A 22,108-nucleotide genomic window follows, 5' to 3' on the forward strand; every position below is an offset into this window, starting at 1 on the left:
GGATTCAGGCTTGGTTACCAGACAGAGTTCACTTTGACCACAGTAAATTAAGTGGTGTAGCATATTGAAAAGAGGAGGGTTATATCAGAAACACTTCAAGACTGTATTTTCAATACTGCACTAGAAATGTAACACCATTACTGTACTTCAGCAACAAAATAGGACACTGTGGCTGTGTCTACTTAGGAAACCCCGATGTGCATGTGCATGTGCACACGTGCAATAAGTCAATGAGACTCTGAAGCCACCAAACCACACAGAGAAACCTGCTGTTGTCTGTAGGCAGCTCTGACATTTGAGTTTTTGCTAGTTCTTGTTTGCAAATTACAGATGCAGTGAAATGCTTTGTTACTAATATTTATTTCCCCTACATCAATCAATCAATCTTTATTTATAAAGCGCCAAATCACAACGAATGTTATCTCAAGACTACAAATTGAGCAGGTCTAGACTGTACTCTGTACTATGTTGTACAGTATAATAAAGGAAGACCCAACATCAAGACATAATAAGATCCGGTCCCATCTGACAGGCAGGACTCAGTCTTATCTCATCTTAATCCACCATGAGCAGAGCACTGTGCAGCATTTAGCAAGTTACAGCACGAGGAAAAACTTCATTCTAACAGGCAGAAACCTGGAACAGAACCAGACTCAATTGTTCTAAATTATTACACATGGATTTAGATTTAGGTGTTGGTGCAGTGTTTCATGTAGTATGGAAGACTTTGAAATTTGAAAGTCAGTTTGGAAAAAGTTAATCCACAACTTTGTTCATTTTTTTTATCAAATAAAATAAAGTATTCTTGTACTTTGTCGGAGAAAAAAAATTGATGCAAGACCCGAATGAATTATACAATCCAGGGCAAACATTTTCGTACAATTATACAAACTGTAAAGCAGCTATGTAATCTTTCCAAAGCTACAAAAGGGCTGGTTTAGCTTAACAGTTGAAGCGTACTGCCACATACTCTACAGGGGCCCTTGTTGTAGCAAATGCTGGCTGGCCACAACCCTTATAGTTGAATGCCATCACCCACTCTCTACTCACTACATTTCGTGTCTCTCTCTGCATCTGGTCTACCTTGCAAAGGCAAAAAAACCTGAAAAGTGAACAGAAGAAGCTCTCTATTTTCATTGACAACCTGCAGAGAGGTTTTTGATTAAAACTACTTTTAGAACTGAAGTGGTAGATAATGGTACATTTGTACTGGAAAAAAAACAAGGTAGAACACCCAATGTACAGCAATCTAGCTGAACACTAATACAAACTCAAAACTCAGGTATCCCCAGTGATACTGCTATTCCTTCAGCAGAAAAGTAGTTGCTGGGCTTGTGTACTGAACTGTCTGTAGGTTTAGTGTCAAACCTTTCATTAGAAAAGGTCTGAGTCACAAAATCTTATAAATGTTCCTTTTTGCTACGCAAACATAATTTACAGTCTAATTTTGTATCTTTTTATTCATGTTCTTAGTCATGTGTTAACTGTCTCATCCTCATTTAGCATTTCTCCTTTCCTATGTGTAAAAATAGCTTTCAGTTTTTTATGTGTGTGCATGTTTTTCTTTCCATGAAAAAGAGATCTCCCTGGTCTTGGTGCGACCACAGTCCATTAATAAAAAAACACTGTACAGGAAATATAAATGTACACCACACAAACACATGTCTTTTAAACATTTATGACATGATTAATTGAGGTACATTAGTTTACTGGAGGCAGCCTGACTGTAGTCACAGTACACTGTGACAATGAAATATAATATTGTTATGTAAGACCACATTTAATGATAACCATTTTGGGCGTGTGGTTCAGAACTGCATTAGGTTTAATTGAATCTGATCAAGAAGTTTTGCTAGCTCATTAAAGATGCACTTAATAACAGAGAGCAGTTGGAGATCAGCAGACTAACAGATACATTTTCCCTGATTAGTAATGATTGCTCATTAGAACAGAGGGGAACGAAAAATGTTTGTTTTTTTAGTGCTGCTTTGTATATGTCAGAACAATTAACGCTAAAATAACTTCCATCTAAGAATAGCTTGTCTTTATAATTCACTCAGACCAGCCCTGTATTATGAGGCGATAAGTCAGAACAGCTAATCAATGAAGCCTTATTGATTTCCTCAGGAGTCTGGCTACTCCCTGAGTAAGCTCATTAAAAGCTGAGTCTGGAGAAAATGGATCTTTAATATCTTAGGTCCTAATGCCACAAGATGATGGACTGCATGAACGCCTCATTTCTTGACTATGTATTATTACATGGGATCATTACATTTTTTCAGGTATGGCTTTTTTGTGGAAGGACATCTTTTGAAATCTTTCATATATTTATATTAAAACAGCTCTTTTCAAAGCAGAAGTCTATAACTCAAGCAAAGAAAATCTTGTGATTTTTATTAAGACAGCTTTTTGCAGAGTGATGTATTTATTTGTAGCTACGCAAAATTATTAAAAACTTTATAGGATGTGATTCATTACGGTTGCCATAACCTGTGCTCTGGTGTCTCAATAAATGTTGGAATAATGTAAATACGTGCACAGTCTACCTCTTCTGTCCTCTGTAGCAGTGAAACATTCATACACTGGCATAAACAATCCTTTTTATAGCAGTTTTGGTCTTTTATATAACAAAACCCTCGCTGTTAGTAGAGGATCTCTGCGCAAATAATGCCTTGTCCTTTGGCTAATCCTGCTCTGGTATCAGCCATGATTTACAGCACAAATTCAGCTTAGTCTAACAGTCCTGACTTCTTCAATGTCCTCACTTTCCACCTTTATTCCCCCGTTGTCATTGCTAAGACTAGCAGTCTGTAACTTCTGCTATCCAACTTCATCTATCATCAAATCGTCACTTTAAGAAAAGCCTAGAACAGAGACAGCTGAAGTAATGTTTGTTTATGTTGTCCCACTCATTCAATTAGACTTCAAATAATAGGAACATACCAAACAAGTTGCACAGGAAGCAGCAAAAGTCAGCTAACAAATTACATATATGAAAATAATCAGATTAAGTTTTTCATATCAATAATTACAAGCCAGATTGATGTCACCAAGCAATTAGTTTTACAACACATTTCTGGCTGTAAGGCGACTTGCTGGGGAGTCACTAAGGAAAATAAGCTTTACCTGGCTTAAAATACACAAAGAACACACACAGGTTCTTCATAACAGTCTAAACAACTTGTTCAAACACCACTTTTTTGTCTTTTGATTGGATTTTATTTATGATAACAAATGAAAAGGAAATGGTCAGCCTTATCCTTTAGATCATGGAAGCAAATAAGATGCTTTTTGACCAAAGTAATGTTGGGGCATCCCAATGTGTCTGTAGAGTTGCAAAATGCTTATACTGAACATATGAGCAACATTTTTCCTCATAACATATTCAATACTTTTCTTTCAACATCCGCTCATTAGGGGCTGAAGGAAAAATGGCCAGTGAACATACTTTAGGCTGCAATTAAATTGCCACTTAAGCATATCAGGAATATCATTTTAGCGGGATCTAAATCAGTTCTCAGGAGACAGGTTCGCTGCTGAAAAACCAAGGGCTCAGCAGTAGAGGCTTTTAAAGAAACAGACCTGCTGGTAAAACCCTTGACAAGCTCAGGTTTCACACTGCTTATATGCAAAGTGCTTAGCTGGGGATGTATTAATGTGTTCTATAAAGAGCATATGTACGAGTTATGGAAGACTGCATAAACAGAGCAATAAGACCCTTAATGTTGTCAGTTAACTTCCTGCCCTTCTCTTTTTTCCCTCTTTACCTGTCTGCCTCAAACTTTCTATAATGAACAAATTGACACCAACAATTTTCACATTTTGCTCACTTCTTTTCCTGCTTTTTGTGAATTTAAAAGTACCACACAATGGTATTTTTAGGGACAATATGTCCCAGTTGTGAATTGAGTTGAATAAAACACCACAAATTCAGCCTCTGTGGAGGATCTGAAGCCTCTTCTAATCTCATTGTCAATGCAGTGAGATCTGAGTGGGTGGTATCCCATAATTATGAGGAGCAGTGATGATTGGCTACCTGAATGTTGTCTGAGGAGGTCAGTTCAGATTGGTGCAGATGGATTCATAGGCAGAAAAACATCAAAACAAACATGGCGAGCGCTCCAGAAGAACCAGCGTCAGTCAATACACTACACATGGTATGGACGACAATCTGACCCTCAACAGATGAAGTGTTGCAGTCTCTGAGTGGTACACTGAAGTTTGAGGGTTGATTCTACTTTATTACATTTTGTGTGTAACTTTTTGTGGTCAGCTCTTGTTGTTGAAACAATCTGTGGTGAACGGGTTTGCACAAACAAACAAATTGGCACCAACCATAGCTGGCAAATTGTTTGTGTTGGTTTTGGCTCAACAGCATGTTGGCCACTGACCCTATATCTTCCCTCTGCAACACCTAAGCAAATCCAGAACAACGTAGAAGGAAGAGGAGTCATCTGAGAAGCGGGAGTGGGATTGGTTTTATATGCATGCCTTTGCAAATCCCTCCTGTCACTACGTAATCACAGGAGCTGATTGAAATAGCTCTGTAGAGGCTATCTTTTCCCAGTAGGTGAGCAACAGAAACAACGCATGCTGGTTTGCTTCCACATTCTCAGTGTTGCTAGGCTGGAAGATGACTAAACTATATACTACATGTGTAGGCAAAAAAAAAAAAGTGTTTTCATTTCAAGGGCTCTTTAAGACTATATTGCCTGACACATTTTAAACACTTTAGGATAAACTTCATGAATAAAATCTGCTCCATTTTACCCCTTTTATTTCCCTCTCTTCTTTTCACACGAACAAACACTCATACCTACTCATACGTAATTCTCCCTTGATTGCAGCCTCTGCCCACTCAACACATTTCCAGTGCACTGCTATGCTGATGAATGAATGTACAGATAAAGTACTTACACACATAGCCACATCAACTCCCTAGATCCCCCCTTTGCCCTGTAGTTGAAAATACCAAGTGCAGAAATTGATCATCACATAATGAATGAACTGACCAAATATTTAAATATGAACACTGGTTTATTTGGTTTTACATACAACATGTTTCAATGGCACAGAAGACACACGGTCATGCTTGTAAATACTTTTCATGGCATGCATTGGAGTTAATGCACCTTTAGCTTCACCAGGGTCACGCAATCACAATGACAATATTCTTGTATAGATTGGAGGGAAAACACAAGGGCTCTTCAACCTCTGCAGTGTCCAACCACAAACCAGAAGTGGCTGCCACTGAAGCACCCTTGGGAGAGCAGAACCTCGGAGTACAATCCAATTACTGATCACTGAGATGCATGTTATTCAACCCCCTCTTCCATATTGGGCCGGATATGAGAAAAGGATGTCTGATTGCTTATTCACAAAAGGTTGATTACGGGATGTAAATAATCCTACTACTTACTTGCTAACATCAAAAAATAAGATATGAGTTCAAACTGCTTAAGTACTATGCATAATCATGTATATGCATGCACACTCACACACAGTATATAGTTTTTCCTAGCATATAGTTAACTTTTTCAGATTAAATTAGCATCAGCCTTTCTTCTGCTGTTAGCACTTAAAGCCGTATCGTCAGTCTGGGCACTAGTATGTCTCTTCCAAAACATTTTCACATCCTCCCGGACTCCGTTACTGACCAGCACGTACAGCACAGGGTCTACCAGACAGTTCAAACTGGACAGTGCCAGCGTAAACGAGAGAAAAAAGTGCGCTTGTTGCTCAAACTGGCAATAGCTTCCTTCAGGTTCTTTTACGTTATTACTGTTGTAAAAGACTAGCGAACGTACAAGCAGGAGGAAGTGATAGGGGGCAAAGCAGATTGAGAAGATCCCAATCACAGCGAAGGAAAGCATTCGAACTTTTCTCTTTGCTTGGGCACTAAGACCGGGACTTTGACCGACGGTGGCTAGCACCTTCCAGTAGCTCACCGCCAACATCAGCAAGGGCAACAGGAAGCCAATGCCCACTCTGATCAGGTTAAACAAGGCGATGGGTTTCTCCATGGGGTACGTCTCATAACAGCGATCATGGTTGTGATCATGAGCGTCAGCGAGTTTGTCCTTGTACAGCACAAAGATGTGAAGCACAACAACCAATGTATAAACACAACCACACGCTATCCAGGCACAGCGGGGTGTACGGTAAATTTTGCTTTTTAGAGGAAGGGTGACTACCAAACAGCGGTCTATAGAGATACAGCAGAGCAGGTAGGTGCTAATGTACATGTTGGAGTAATAAAAAAAGCCAGCAACGCTACAGGAAAGAACACCCAGCTCCCAACGGTGGTTCTTGTAGTAATAATTGATCCAAAGGGGCATGGTGACAATGAAAAGGATGTCTGAGAAGGACAGACAGAGCAGGTAGATTCCCAGGATGTTTCCCCGACGCATTTGCTGCCAAATGGGGCCCAGAGTGATGGCATTGATGATCAAACCGAAGATGAACACCAGGATGTAAACAGTCATGAGAATGTCACTGACAACGTGGTCACCAATTTTAACACACGCTTTGGTTGAGTTTGTGGTTGTCCCTTGAGGTGTGACTGTTGAGTTCATTGTTCTTTCAGTTTTCCGTCAGTTTACTGGTTAGAAAATTGACCTGCAAGAGCAAAAAAAAGGAGTGTGTCAGGTTTGAAGGAGCAAAAGTCACAAAGGCAACACAAGCTTACCAATTTAACACTTCCAAGTTCATACACAGCTTGGACTTTTTGTATTTTCCCAAGCCTATTCACAGTTCAATAAGCTCAAGTGGGGCGGACAGCTAAAAAGTATATGATGTTTGAGCAGAGTATTTTGTTCCCCACTCTAGAAAATATAGCGGCTAAGTCATGCTCTCTGATAGTAACAGTTGGCATCCGCAACACGAATACAAACTAAGACTGCCAAAATTCCCCCCACATGGCCTCAGCTGCTGTGTCTAGTGAAAAAATCCCCACAGGTTGAGTTCACCACACTGACAATGTAATGCCTTAAACAAAACTAGTTATATGTAGAAACCTCTGCTCCCTGAAGCCACATGGATCACATCTTTTATGTTAGTGCTGTTTTTGTAGAACTGTCTCTGAATAGTTGAAGTGATTGCCCTGCATGGTCGTAGTCTATTACATGCAGCTTTAATCAGTGTTAAATAGGTCCAGGTAATTGATCCTTTTAGAGTTTTTCAATTCAGTCAGGACAAACTAACTCAGAGCAAGACCCAGCCAGCTATTGCTGATTTGAATCTATCCCCACTGTGCTGTGATAGTCCAGTTTAATGTCTGATTTAACAGCCTGTAACAGAACTGGGAGGCTAGAGCATCTTCCCCTCGCAACAAGGATTTAAATGTTTATTAGTTCTGTGAACTCAATGTGCCGTGAATATATCTATTACTATTCTCTCCTGATTTGCACAGAGTATGCATGGGTCTCCAAGTTCATCATATAACTGGAGAGTGATTCAAGCCTGTTAAGCAGACACATCCTATTGCTTCCTGTTTAAAATGTGCTGGTGGTAAATAAGCACATCAAAGCCAACCATGACTAAATGTCATTAAAAAAACAGGAAATAATGTCAGTGTGATAGTGGCAGCAGTTCTCTTATTTAGTTCCCTCCCTAATCGTCACCTCCACATGTGGTTGATCTTTTTGTGTAAAAAAACAAGAACTCAATGCAGCTTACTGTTTCCTGTCTCTCTGTATGATTTCAACACCATGAATTTGAACATGTGCTCTATATCTTAATACTTGTTTCTTTGTCTCTCACTGCTCTTCCTCCTCTACATTTTGTTCCACTGCTCAGGCAGGGCCCTGATGTGTGTTTATAAGCTCAGGAAGCATCTAATGCCATTAACTGCTGGACAGAGATAGGCTGTCCCATCCAAACTCAATAATGGAGAAGCCATTTGGAGGCAGAGCGTCTTTAGCGGATTATAATGTGTGCCTGTACTCAATTGTGTGTCTTTGAATGTGTGTGTGTGTAAAAGTGCATGCAGAAAAGGGTTTGATTAAATGGGTTCTTTATAAAACTTTAAATTATTGTGGGTTGGAAAATACTACTAGTGAGGTATTGGAAAGTATTTTCACATAAATCTAAAAGCTTTTCTAGAATTATTCATAGGCTGTGTTTAGTCACCAGTCTGGCTGATATGACTAAACACACGGCTTACCCTCTTACTAAAAATGAACCCTTAGAAGCTCAGTTTATTTAAACCTCTAGCTTTTACCTCTGCTGTCAACACTCAAAATGTGTTCAGTTAATTTTCTTGTGTTGTACAGGTTTTCACTATCTTGTCATTTTTACAACATAATTCTAAAACATAAAATGCACAGCTAGTCCAAGTTTCAATTTATCTTTTCATCCATCTGAGCCAAAATTTGTGTTTGTTAATATTACAAACTGAGCTAAGCCTGGTTGCTATAACACAGCCTTGTCCACAGTGAGGCTTTTAAAAGAGCAAACCTCCCGTCTCCTGAGAGGGGAAACATGTGTGCAATAAATCAAATTTCCAAAGCAAAATGGAAAAAAATGTTCCTTAGTTCAACTCCCCAATACCTAAGCAGTGTTTCATAGATATCTCAGCCCGCCTCAGTGGTACAGCCAAGGGAATTTCCACTATTTCTCCATCAACTTGTTGTTACCTATGCTAGGAGAGTTGCAAAAATCAGTCAGCCCTACAAATAATCAACATTTTGAGCCTGATTATTTCTTGCAAAGATGACTCATATTGCTTGAAGCATGGAGACTTTCCCTTGACGGAAGTTCACCGGAGACAAAAAGAAAACCAGCAAAGAAAATAAGAAAGCTTTCAAAGTAAATTGATAGCTTTAAAAGCCTGTAGACAAAACATTCAAATAAAATAACATGTCCCTTCTTCATCCTTTTCACAGCAACTGGGATTTATTTTAATGAATGACATATCTTATATCAAGAAATGAATTGCATAATAACCTCACCTGTTCTTTTTGATGAAAAAGGGAGTCTTGGTCGTGAAAGGAAGATGTCCAGTGGGTGAAGACTTTCATAAACATCCCAAAGCTGCTTCAGATCTTGCTGAGGTCAGTCCGGGATGGTCTGAGGACGAGCTTCACGAAGAGACTCTTCAGAGCTGCTGACATGCAGCCAAGCCACAACAGTCCCACATGGCACTCTGAAATATTTACTGCACTAGATCTGATAACGCAATAACAACAGAGGAAACCGCTTTGCACTCTGTGCTCTCTGTCTGACAGCCCCAGTTAAAATGTCAGCAAAATAGGAGACAAAGTGCAAAAAAGAGAAGCCATGAAAGAGGTGGGAGGTTTGGTTTTGCACACGTGCAAAGTTTCCTACAGGGGTGGGGAGAAGAACCAGATAGTAGTGACGACACATAGGATACAGATGCTACTCTCAGTAGAAAACTATTTGAGTCATGTATGACAGTTAACTGTCTGCATTGTGATTTAGGAGAAAACTGTGGTCCGATTTCCAGACAAACTGACCTTATTCAAACTGAATTACTATTTTTACTTTCACACTCAACTGTGTTTTTCTCACAGTGTAACAAGTCTCTCTGTGAACCATATTGAAGCTAGTTTTACTTCTCTAACTCAGCTTTCACTTCACCATCTATAACCCTTAATGGAAATTCCCTTGACGTGGATTTTGGCTGATCCCTTTCATTATGACTTAATGTAACAAAACTGGAATAATACACCTGTTTCACTGCTTAACAAAGATAATATGGAGTTTAGCAATTGATCTGAGACAGATTTAGACACTGTGAGTCTGTACCAGGCATTAGTATGAACTGTAGGTTATCAGATAGAGTGCTTGAGTGCAACTACCCAGGCCCTTTATGTTGGGGAGAAGAATTCATGACGGAAGCCTGCAGCTCATCTGTTAATGTGCTGAGTAAATATTTAGGCCAGCTGTGAGTGTTGTGTATTTTCCTACAAGCAAGTATACATACCTGATGTGGGCTACATAAATAGCAGAGAGAGAGGGAAAGAGACCAATCTGACAAAGGAAATGTTAAGTCATTTTTGTCAATGATACCCAAACGGCTACTTACCCTCCCAAGTGGAGAATAAATGATAGTTTCAGAGCCTGGCTCTGTGAAGGTGATTCATATTCCAAGTTGAAAATATGCTACAGGAACTAGAAACAGCAGCTGTTTTCTTTTATTTCTCAGCTTTCTCACCTATCACCCACCTGTGTTTAATACACAAATCTGATTGGTCAAAACGCCATAACAACGTTTTAGATTCTGAATAGCAAGAGCAACAATGGGGACAACCAGATCACACAATTCAGATCAAATCCAGCAAATGATTATGCTTGTTAGAATCCCTTCAGGGTGGATAATAATCAATCACTCACTATACATTATCCCTTATTACATAAGATAACATGTCTAAAAACGGAATCATTATGCAAGAATGGATTTTAACACATACAACGTTCATTATTTCATCTCTTCCTGCTGACAATGTAGCAAAAATAAGGAGCTGAGTGAAAGAAACAAACCACCAAATTGAAGAAAACAGATTCTAAGCAACCACAAACCAACAAGGTATCTGCTTTTAGAGAATGACAGGACTGGTCGAGTAAGAAGAAGGAGCCTACAGATGAGTTACAGAGAGGAAGCAAATACAGGTGCTACTGTGATTTCCTGCATTTAAGATCAAAAAAGGAAAAATGCAAATGTTTTTAATTTACAGTGAGCGAAAAATGTTAAGTTGGTAATGGTCCATAGGGACTTGGCTTGGTAATGGTCCATTGGGACTTGGCTTGGGAACCGAAGGGTCACTGGTTCGAGTCCCAGTATGGACGAAGTTTGGCAAGTGGACTGGTGGCTGGAGAGGTGCTGGTTCACTTGCCTGGGCACTGCTGAGTTGCCCTTGAGCAAGGCACCGAACACCGAACTGCTTGGGGTGTGATGGTTGATGGTAGCATCCTCACTCTGACATCTCTGCCTAAGTGCATGTCCACTGCATGTGTGTGCATTGTATGTATATACCAAAAAACTGTGCATGTAGCATGACTGAAAAATAACACGAGTGAAATAATTGAATTTCCCCCTGGGGATTAATAAAGTATGTTCTTCTTCTTTGTAATGCAACCTGCAGGTAGGCTGATACAAAAAACAATTGCCATGCCTAACTCTCTCAACACAGACTTGACTAACCTATCCTTGTTTCTCCCTTTGGTTTGAGAGACCTGATTCAGATCACCTTGGCTTGGCGCTTTGAGGGCATAAAATCCCAACCCAAGCAACACTCCCCACTTCATCAGGTCACGCATCCACATATCACTAACTTTGCTGACTAACACACCCCTTATGTGCAGTTGGAAATAATTACAATGTGCATCCAACTCTAGTGTCCTTCCCATATTTGTCATGGCCCTTGAGCCAGGTTATAACAAACCAGGTTGTTGCCAACTGTTAATCTCAAGGGATTTTTTTTTAGCTGTTAAAATGAATCCTTTTTAAATCAATACAATCATTGTTGAATCATGACTTTGCATCAAAGGTTTGTATCTTTAGTTGGCAGCTGAGTAATAAGACAGAAAATGTATAGTGAGTAAATGATTTTGCTAGTTAGAATCCCTTCAGGGTGGACAAAACCCTGACTTGTTCACCACATCAGGATTCCATTTTGCATAATCAATCACTCACGATACATTATCCCTTACATAACATAACTCATGGCTAAAGATTGAATCATTATGCTGCCGTATCAGATTTTTCATATCTACTCTACTGTCTTGAAACAGTATGAATCACACAGGATTTTGAGGTGAGCATTTAACTGTTGTGTAACAGTGCACTGGGTGTATCTGCAGTCTGTGATTGTCAAGTGGGTAATTTGCAGAGTTAAAGTCATTGTTTAACCTCTCCAATTCCTTTTCTTTCCCTGACAGTGTTTCCTAAAGCTGTGGTAGAGAATCTCAATGAAGAGCATAGTTTTATGAAAAAGTTTGTTGCCAACTCAAACCACTGAGTCATTTGAACTTTTCAGCTTTAGACTAAGATTAAGGACCGTGGTTATTGTCTTCCATCTCTTACAGTGCTGAAATTGCATTTTGAAGGATTCCCTTGGTGGGAAGTATCAGGAAGAGTAAATAAGTAGGTGTCTTGAGTATATATATTAAGCTTTCTGTTTTTGGTTTAGCTTCTCTTTTACAAATACTGTGAGACTCACTGTTCAGCCTATATTCACGATTGCATCACTCTCTTTTAAACAAATGGCAATGCAAGCAAACTTCAGGAAGCAGAAGATCTTTAGCGTGATGGATGGATGGATGGAACTGTGCAGTGCATGCCTGTTATTCCTAAGTGCTCCTGCTGCCTACAGTAAACAATATGTGATGTTTGATATGTTGATGCAGTGTTATACAACAATTCCAACCCTTTGTGTTGTGATTTCCAGCTACAACAACCGCCATATCGCCATAAAAATTATGACCTTGGCAATTCATAACCCATGTCATTTTTTGTGCTGACACCACACATGCCTTTATGTTTGGTTTTCTTAACAAAGTAAACCAACTTGAATTTTGTCACATTAATACAAAGAGAGCCGTCATTTTTGGTCTTCAGTCTCACACCATGCATGGCAGGATAATTCCCTCAATATGCAGATTTTTTCCTCTTACATTAAAAGCTGTCACATGAAGAGTTGGCATTTGAAAAGCACATTTAAAAAATTAAATATTTGTTCAAGAGAGGTCGGACTTACTGACATTTTGAGAAAGACGGAGAATGTGATATATACAAAGCCCATTTCTGCTTCTTTATTTCTTACATTTAATGTTTATTTTCAAAAGAGAACAAGCTGGTGTGCACTTCTGGCAGCAGAGTTGACACTTCACCATTTGAAATCTGAGCTTCTTTGTCCCTGACTGCCCTTACAATACAATGTTACAAGCTTCATTTGAGCCAAATGTGTGCTGATCCTCCACTGCTTCATTAAGATAATTCTTACCACAAAAAAACAGCAGCACTGGTTACGCCTTCCAACAATGTAAAACAAACTATATTTCTAATATTTAACTTATTAAGATTACAGAGGAAAAACTGACACAAAGCATGAGGGAGAAAACATAGTGGGCTTGTTTGATGGAGAGTTAAGTCTTGGTGAAACAACAGAGCAGAGAAATACAGAGCAAATGCAGACAAGCAGAGCAACAACGTAAAACCCACAACCTTATGGTTTCCTGCAAGGTATGACAGAGCGCACTGATCAGTAAAGACAGCCTTCCTACTTCTCAAACAGCATTCAAGCAAACCTTCATAACTCCTGAGTACTTTTCAAAACAAGAGAGTCTGTAATTAACTCTGCTCAAAAAAGTCAAGATATGATACTCTATATCAGTCAAGCCACAGATGAAAGTTCCTCTACAGTCTACACAATGCTGTATTATTTTACAACTTGATTCTTGCTAGATTTCTTGGAGAAGTTTTAAAGATGCTTTTTAAGATCAGAAACATATTAAAGGGAACACCTACACACTTCAGCGAGAGTCTTCTTCTCTATGGTCCCCAGTGGTACAATTATTTGTTTGGTAGTTTTGTGCAAAAGACTATGTTACTGAGAAAGTAATTAATAGCAATGATATGAAGGTTTCATGATAATGATGATCTGTTTTTTAATATCGGTGATTGTAGATCATTTTCTTAATGATCGTTTTGTTTGTCCTCTAAAAGCCACCGTACTGAGTGTGTCTTATTCCAGTTTGTGCCAGCAGGGTGCCCACTCCTTGTAATGTCAGATGATCAACAAGCTGTCCAGTGAGTTGACAAGAGGGGTATACCAGGAAGCGAGTTCAACATATTCCAGATGTCTGTTCCTGATCCAGCTTCACTGAACTTAACAAAGGAGATCATGCTAAACTGTCACACAAAGCTGGTTATCAATATGATGAGTCAATCTGGAGTAACCACGAGCGCGTTCACATGAACAGGGCGGAGATATGACCAATCACAGACACGGACAGTCCGCCTTCATCACATCAACATGAAAGAAGAACTGAGAGATAAGACAAAAACACTGAAAGTGAATGCCCAAATTACGTCTTATTTCTCATCATTTAGTGTGAGTTACATCTGACAATAATAAATCTGTTTATTCCCTGACAGTGATCTCTCTCTCTGATTTAACCTTGTGTCGTGTGTGACAGTTTTAGAAGTAATAGTGAAGCTACAATCCTGACAGTGTCAAACTGAGCGCTGTGGTTATAGAACTAATAAAAGGAAAACATGATGAAAAGTGATAAGCAGGCATAGCTTTATATTTAATGCATTACAACGACTTCACCTGACTAACCTGTGTTAGAATCTGTTTGTATGATGTCAGTAAAGACAATCAAAAACTGTCATCAGTATTTGATATGTAAAATCATACAGGTAGACCAAGTGTCCTGCTCGTCTTTCTCCTCACTATCAGCTCACAGAGCTCTGTGATCGAGCGAGCTGATTGGTCAGTGGGCAGAGTTTTCTACAAACTGATCCCTGATCCTGAACGTAACCTGCCCCGGAGCAGGTTAGGACTTTAGTATGAGTGTGACCATGGTGATCTTCCTGGGTAAGACGTGAACCCCCGTCATAGTACTGAAAATCCAGAGTTAACCCTGGTGTGTCCTTGATAACCGCAAATCCTGCTTCCTCTGAGAATGGTTAAATAAATGTACCAGTGAGAACTTCACTATGCCTTATCATTTCCTCACATGCACTGGATGTTATTAAGAGCTCTTCCAAGCAATTATTGCTAGTGATGCTGATGATAAACAATAAACTTGCGTCTATACACCCTGTGAAGCTGTTTGTGGCACACTCATGTTGTTTCCCTCCAGCCTAGATCTTTGCTTGTGCTGTACTCACTCTCAGATGTATGTTGCTTTGGACAATGTGCTAAAGCAAATTTTAACATTGTACAAATTAAAAAAAAACAAAAACAGAAGGCTGTCTACTGGAGAGTTTCTGTGCCCCACATGGTACCAAATCTGCTCTAATTAAAGTCACAAACCATTCTTTTACCTTCCATTCATACTTGTGAATGTCTGCTTTTTAATAATTGCGCTGTTAATCCGTACTGTGAATCACTACATCCTTTAGAATTTCTATTAAGAGTGGGTTGTCAAATATTACAGTATGTTGGTGGCATACTCTAAAGCAGGGGTTCCCAAACTTTTCAGCCCACGACCCCCAAAATTTTAGTGCCAAAGACTCGCGACCCCCACTGTCCCTCAAAGGGATTTAATGTAGCTTCATTTAGCTGGTCTGCAGAAATTAACCTACCTATATGAGCATGTTGCTGTTTCCTGTGCGTTTATGAATTAACCTACTGCTACTAGGGGTGAGTATTGCCAAGAACCTCACGATACGATATGCATCATGATACTTGGGTCACGATACGATAGTATCACGATATATAACAATATTGTGATATATTGCGATACTCTACACAGTAAACTAAGAAAAAATAGGGATGGTGTATATGTAAATTACACATTATTACTCAAAATTGAAAGGACAAATTAAGTCAAGACTATTTGATTGAAAACAACTTTTCCAGCTTAGTTCCAACTCGGCTAAAATGTGAATTTTTGTTATTACAAAAATATCGATATTAAGAGTTGAAATATCGATATCATATTGGAGCTCAAAGTATCGCAATAAATTGCTTTATCGATATTTTTTCACATCTCTAACTGCTACTGATGCTTTTGATAATTAAGTGTTCACTAACCCTAAACTTAGGAGTCATCTTGCAAAAAGAAAGGCAGAAAACTCATTACATTTTCTATTTTCAAGGTTTTATTTCTAGGTTAGCTACTATTTTTTTACCATAATGGATAAAATGTACTATTTTTAGATAATTAAGAAAAAAAAAACATTCTGGAAGACATCTCATGACCCCGCATCTGTGTCTCGTGACCCCCCAGGGGGTCCCGACCCACACTTTGGGAACCCCTGCTCTAGAGAATCCTTATTAGACATATGCTATGTGATGCTTGTAAAAGTGATTTATTAGATGACTTTCATTATGTTAATTGTAATGAAGCTTGCTTAAAAGCCATGTAGGATAATGTAAGCCCTGTTTTGTTTTGTTTTGTTTTGTGTTTTTTTGAGTGTTTGTTGTTTGTTTGTTTGTTTTTCTGTCTGACTTTATTCTTTAGGCTCTGTAAAACTTTCTGAAAATCTTAATAAAAACATGGTTTAAAAAAAAAAAAAAGAATGGCACCACAGGTATCCAAAAAGACAATTATTTTGGAGAGTAAGAGTGTTATTTTGGATGTCTGAAATGTCCCAATTAAGTAGGAAGAATATATTTACAAACACCTGTAATAAACATCCACAGTAAGTTTTAAATGTTAAAGCAGCTTGCCTAGTCACCACAAAATGCATCTGTCGATTTACAAACTTCTTCACACAGAGTACAAACTACTTCCCTGTGGCACCTGCAAAAGAAGCAGCTTCAGCTCGTCTGATGCAAACTTACAGTTTTTAGGCAGCTTGTTGATCAGTCCTTTTCTGGTCCTTCTCGACGTCAAAATGACCCTCCATTTGTGGCTTCTGGACGTCCTCACCTGCTAGTAGTTAGCATCCTGAATGCGGGTGAAATAGCAGTCAGTGAACGCCACACCACAGACATCATACACACGTTACCGAGTTTCTGAGCGAAAACACAAGTAATGCGATCTATGATGAACTTACCAGCACAAGACTATTGTTTTTCACCTAATCAGTTGTACACTTGTGGTAACTCCTGGATTAGAAACTGTCAGAGCGTTGTCTTGGTTGTCTAACATGTAGGGAAATTTAAGATTTACCTTTTTAATCTAGCTTTTAATTTGGAGTAGTTTATTTTAGCCCTGGACTGCATTATTGTTATTATTATTATTATTATTATTATTATTATTATTATTATTATTGTTATTATTATTGTTATTATTATTATTATTATTATTATTATTATTATTATTATTATTTTAATCATTATTATTATTATTATTTTAATCATTATTATCTAAACCATTGTTTTAACATGTATTTATTTATCTTATTTATTTTGTGTTCATCTGATCTCATTAACTCTTACTTATTTTTATATTTTTAACTTTTCTTTCCACTCTTACTTATTTTATTAATTTTACAGTGTTGATTTTCTTATTTTCTTACCTATTTTTTAAGTATTTCTTTTTTTTAATCATGCCTTTCATAATTTTACCATTGCTGTTGTTTTCTGACTGTCTGTTACTCTGTGAAGCACTTTGGGCTACATGTTTTTTTATGTATGAAAGGTGCTTTATAAATAAAGTTGAGTTGAGTTGAGTAGAGCAAAGTGAACTCACCAATCATACTGCACTAAAGTTATCAGCTGTCGCCATATGCAGTAAAATTTATGAGGTAAATAAGGTGATGGTTAATTTAAGTTTTTGTTTATATATATATATAAGCAAAAAAAATAAGTATTTTTTTTATCACAATTAACAATTTTATGCCAAATTGGTACATACAGTTGTGCTCAGAAGTTTACATACCCTGGCAGAATTTGTGATTTTTTTGGCCATTTTTCAGAGAAGATGAATGATAAGAGAAAAACTTTTTTTTCACACATGGTTAGTGGTTGAGTGAAGCAATTTTTTTTATCAAACAACTGTGTTTACTCTTTTTATATCATAAAGACAACAGAAACTACCCAAGAAACCATAAATTCTGCCAGGGTATGTAAACTTATGAGCACAACTGTATGTGAGTTAACATTGCAAGAGTATTCATTTCATACTTCATTTTACGCAGATAGATTTCTGCATCATTTTAATTGCTTATCTTTTCAAAAAATTGTCATAGACAATATTTTCCTATAGTTTGTAATCCTAGAAATCCTATGGTTTGGTTTTAAGTGCTTTTCTGGATATGATCTGTTGGAATCAGATTGATCAAAAAAGGTTGCATCCTACCATAAACTATTCTTTGAGCACAATGCAATTCATAAACGAAAAAAATACTTCATTCTCAAAGATCTCCCACAAAGTTAGACTATTTGCATAGACCTCCAGGTGCAATGTTAAATGAGCTCTGGTGCACCATTAAGTTTTGACTATGTCTGATAACCTGAAGTGCTAAGCAATTTTCTGTAATTTTGCTAACTGTTTTGCACTGCTGAGTTCTTCCCTTTTAAAGTGCATTACGGCTAAGTGCAAGGGCAAACTCAGCAGCTGGCAAAGCATTTTGATGTACTTATTATGGGCCAAACTGCAGGTCATTGGTTCTGCAATCATAACAGCTGAGGAAAGTGCAATCAAATTTTGTGATCATGTTACAGGATTATAGACTAAACATTTTTAGAGAAAACAGAGGTTTTTATTTTGTGTGTTCGCTTGCAGTGTTTCAGTTGATGGTTCTCTCAGGAGGCAGGGATACTTACGACCCTGAAATACTACACTACATCTACTTTAGTCAATATTCTAAAATTTAGTCAGAATTATATTTACATTTCCAACAAGGTAGATTAATCTTGATTTGGAAATATGTTACACCAAATAATAAGTGAATTCCTTGTTTAGTTCAAATAAACTTGAATCGCTTCATTCAAAGATATTGGCTTATGATAATCAAGCATTTTACTCATGTTTCTTCTGCATCTTTCTGTTGTGATGAAGAGGAAAAAATTAGCACACCACTTATTGTTATTGTTAATCAAAAAACAATGAACTAATCTTACTAAGTTGTATGCTTAGCAGAAAAAGAAATGTCTGAAAACTATTAAAAGATATCAACAAGCACAAAGTGACATAATCATGAATTTTTCTGTGTTAGCTCATCCTGAGATGATCCCATACACTATTTTCTGCAGCAGGATCATCCACCAAAGCACTGCTTAAAATAATAAGCAGTAATACTGACAGGAAAATAGAGAGCTCTCCATGAAATTTAAGATCCCTTTTATATTACAATTAGTAAGATGGGTGTATCTTTTTCACAGAGGGGAAGAAGCTAAATAGACACTTTAGTGCTGGTGCCAGGCACAAGTCTCTCTCGGGTTCTTTTGCATTCAACTCAACACTGTAAAGACAGTGTCCATAGGGAAAAAAAACTGCCAAATTCTGAAAGAAACATCACAAGAGGGGAAAATGGAAATATCGTATTATTCAAAACAATTTGGCAATGATAATGGATTCAGTGTAGGATGAGCGAGGGTGCCCTTTCTCCCTGGAGTAGCTGTCTGTAGTGCCCTCAACACAGATTGGAAAACAATTCTCTCACGCTGCCTCTACAGTAGAGCCACAGAGTCCTCTTAAGAGCCACTCACATGCTGTGAGGTGTAATTTGCTTGACATGTTGTCATGGTTCTCTGACAGCTGTACATTTTTTTTATGTGCACTTAAACACATGCACAAGTCCTTCACATCTTAAAATCCTCGTTTTATGTGTTCAAACAAGAACATTCTCAAGGCATTTGCACCGTAAGGGGAGTACAAGAAAGCAGAAATTACAGTAGAAATATCTTGGAGAACAATCTGCAACAATTCTTACAGTGGAAGACATGTGCACACACAATGCAGTCTGTCTTCCACTGTAAGAGGCTTGTGTGACAGTAATGGTCCTAACAATTTGAGAGAAAGCAAACTGTCTGTATTAACTGACAAGTGTTTGAGAAGTGAATCATCATCGTACATTAATGCCTGCTCAGTTTAATGAGAGTTTTCTCTCTAGAGGGCCCAACATTACTGTGTCATGATGACATTTATTTGCAGATGAATGACAAAATAAAACTCCCAGACAAAAAAAATATATTTTCAGTGTTTGTATTATCTGTTACAAAGGCTAGGATTATCCTTTAAACATGTCATACACAGTCTAGGAATATTAAACAACTACATAAGCTTCAGGTTATACATATGTATAATGAACCATCATAACTACAGTATGTTTAAAATGTATATCTAAATAATCCTACTTCACAGAAACATGCAACATATTGACAATGACCAAACTACAAACATTCTCCAAATCTAGTTTTGTAACCCAGGCTGTCCATCTATGCTCATACATTGTAGGGAGATGTCTGCTCTTCTGAACAATAAACATGAAGCTGTTTCAAAGAGGAATCCATTTATGTGCCAGGGTATCAGTATTTGAATCTATTATACATTATCTGTGAGGAAGTGTTATTCACTGTATAAATATACTTTCAAAGATGGATTATAGAGTGGGCAACATAATAGAAGCAATTTTCGCCATTCAGTTACAGTCATTGTGGCTAATGTGACTCACATAGCAGTAAAAAAAGCATAATAGCGGCCCTAAACTGGAGTTCATTTAAAACCACAATGACATCTGTAATCACATATGTTTCCAAAGAGTCTACTGTGGCACAAAACTAGTGGTAATTATGGGAGGATTTCAGTCACCGGATCAATACTTTCAGTTTTCTCGTCAGGGCTTTAATTTTATGGGAATGCATTTGTGAATACAGATAGGTTCGCATTCTTGCCTGCATATGAGTAATTACCAGTAGAGAGGAAGTCTTTTGACACTTTAAAGCCCTCCATCTCTGCAACAAGATTGAACCGGTGTTGACTAAAGTCACAAGTGGGACTGCTATTCCACTCAGTCTAGTTATATGATACTAAAACTAATATGATGTCTCTTTTAATAGGGTGCAGTTTCTTTTTCGAACTAAACTGTAATTCATTTTGAAAGATACCTCAATAAAAAAACTCATTTTTTACTTGTAATTAAATGGCATTACCTGCTTCACTTCAATGTTTTTTTTATGAAAAGCAGAAAAACATCAAGCTCTTATTTCTGTGCCTCATTCTGGTTTAAAGTTTGACAACTGAACCTGCAAATCTGTCTTCAGAAGTCAGATTTTAAGCTCAACAGTTGCCCCTCTATAATTAAAAAAAAAACAAAGAAGGACCTATATGAACAAGTTGAGAGTTTGCAAATGTGAAAGTCTTTACAGCTGGACACAAACCACGTCATTCTTTTTCTAACTTTATGTCTTTTTCAAGGTCAGGGCAGAGGACCACATCTTCATTTCCTCTTCCTACTTCTTGCCATCTTCCCGCAAGAGCTTGAGTCCTCTTTTTCCTGTTGCTGGGTGTCAGAGGATGCTGACCCTCTCAGTAAGACCTTGCATGTCTGCATCCTCCCCACCCTCTTCATCAGAGGCAGGAGCGGGAGGAGGAGGCACGAGGTGAGCAGGGTAAGGCAGAGTGTGTTCGTTAGCAAACGCTTGCCAGCGGCTGTCGTCACTCTCATGAGTGATGTATCGTCCGCCGAGTTTGGTTTCCAGCTCTCGCAGGTCCAGCCATGCCTGATAGTCCTGAGAAATGAGAAATGGGAGTAAACACAGGGAGGAAGTTTCAGTTTTGAAGAGCCTTGGAATTAGATTATAGTTAATGGGGTTTAATATGTTGCAGCACATCATCCAGTAGTCACATTAGGATCCTATATATGTGCACGTATAGATGTGCTGAAATAAAACCGGAATGATCCCTCAGCTAGACTGAAGGCCTCCAAGGATATTTTAAAAATGACACCTTAACCAAATTCAGTTTGGCCGTGACACTGAAGCTAAATAATAGATTTTCTTCCACCCAAAACAACAACAACCACAGCGGATTTGCTTTCGCTGCCCTGTTTTTCCACCGCTCAACGTTCATTTGAAGGAGACATTAAGAGCCGTGATGAGTGAATGAAAAACATAATTTTCAGAGCCAGTCTATCCTCAGTAATGTTCCAAAATATCAGCCTTGAGCTGGCATCTGGCTGCTTGGTTATGATTGCACACTCCTTGTGTTTCTGTTTGTAATGCTCTGCAATGGCTTCAGTTTTTAAGTGCGGGGTTTTCAGAAGTCAAAGAAACGTGATGTTTTTGTGAATTTCCACTCCACTACTAGAGTGAATAAGGGAAAAATGATTGGACTGGTATTGTGTTAGACCATGAAAGTGTCAGGCCATTTGACATTTTTATTTTCTTAGATCACTTTTCTTAAATAAAAGGATCTTTTCAAACAAACCAGTCTGCTATAAGATTTATAACCTAATGAGGGGGAAAAGCTGACTAAATGTAGCACTAGACTCATCCTCTTCACTATGTTATGAAGCAGCCAC

The 22,108-nt window shown here is 38.1% G+C and overlaps 2 protein-coding genes and 1 long non-coding RNA gene across 3 annotated transcripts in view; all 3 read right to left on the minus strand.

The window, feature by feature from the left end:
• The window catches only part of LOC117825913, a 32,051-nt gene extending 15,407 nt beyond the window's left edge, over positions 1–16,644 (minus strand). The window contains exon 1 of the long non-coding RNA XR_004633935.1: positions 16,482–16,644. This is a non-coding gene — a long non-coding RNA (uncharacterized LOC117825913). The remainder of the gene's footprint in view (positions 1–16,481) is intronic.
• Positions 5,019–10,719, minus strand: gpr184 (G protein-coupled receptor 184). Its single transcript, XM_034701896.1, has 2 exons — positions 8,952–10,719; positions 5,019–6,618 (listed from the first exon to the last, which is right to left on the minus strand). The coding sequence occupies exon 2, from the start codon at positions 6,573–6,575 to the stop codon at positions 5,538–5,540; it is 1,038 nt and encodes a 345-aa protein (XP_034557787.1). The 5' UTR covers positions 6,576–6,618; positions 8,952–10,719; the 3' UTR covers positions 5,019–5,537.
• Positions 16,645–19,775: 3,131 nt separating the features above from the next.
• The window catches only part of prkd2 (protein kinase D2), a 40,677-nt gene continuing 38,344 nt past the window's right edge, over positions 19,776–22,108 (minus strand). Inside the window, exon 19 of the mRNA XM_034701183.1 lies at positions 19,776–21,317. Within this exon, the coding sequence (XP_034557074.1) occupies positions 21,096–21,317 (222 nt within the window). The 3' untranslated portion in view covers positions 19,776–21,095. The remainder of the gene's footprint in view (positions 21,318–22,108) is intronic.

Source organism: Notolabrus celidotus, chromosome 14 (genome assembly GCF_009762535.1).
Source record: "Notolabrus celidotus isolate fNotCel1 chromosome 14, fNotCel1.pri, whole genome shotgun sequence".
NCBI lineage: Eukaryota > Metazoa > Chordata > Actinopteri > Labriformes > Labridae > Notolabrus > Notolabrus celidotus.

Excerpts from the sequence above, each read along its gene's own strand:
- gpr184 (XM_034701896.1), bottom strand. The coding sequence starts at position 6,575 with ATGAACTCAACAGTCACACCTCAAGGGACAACCACAAACTCAACCAAA.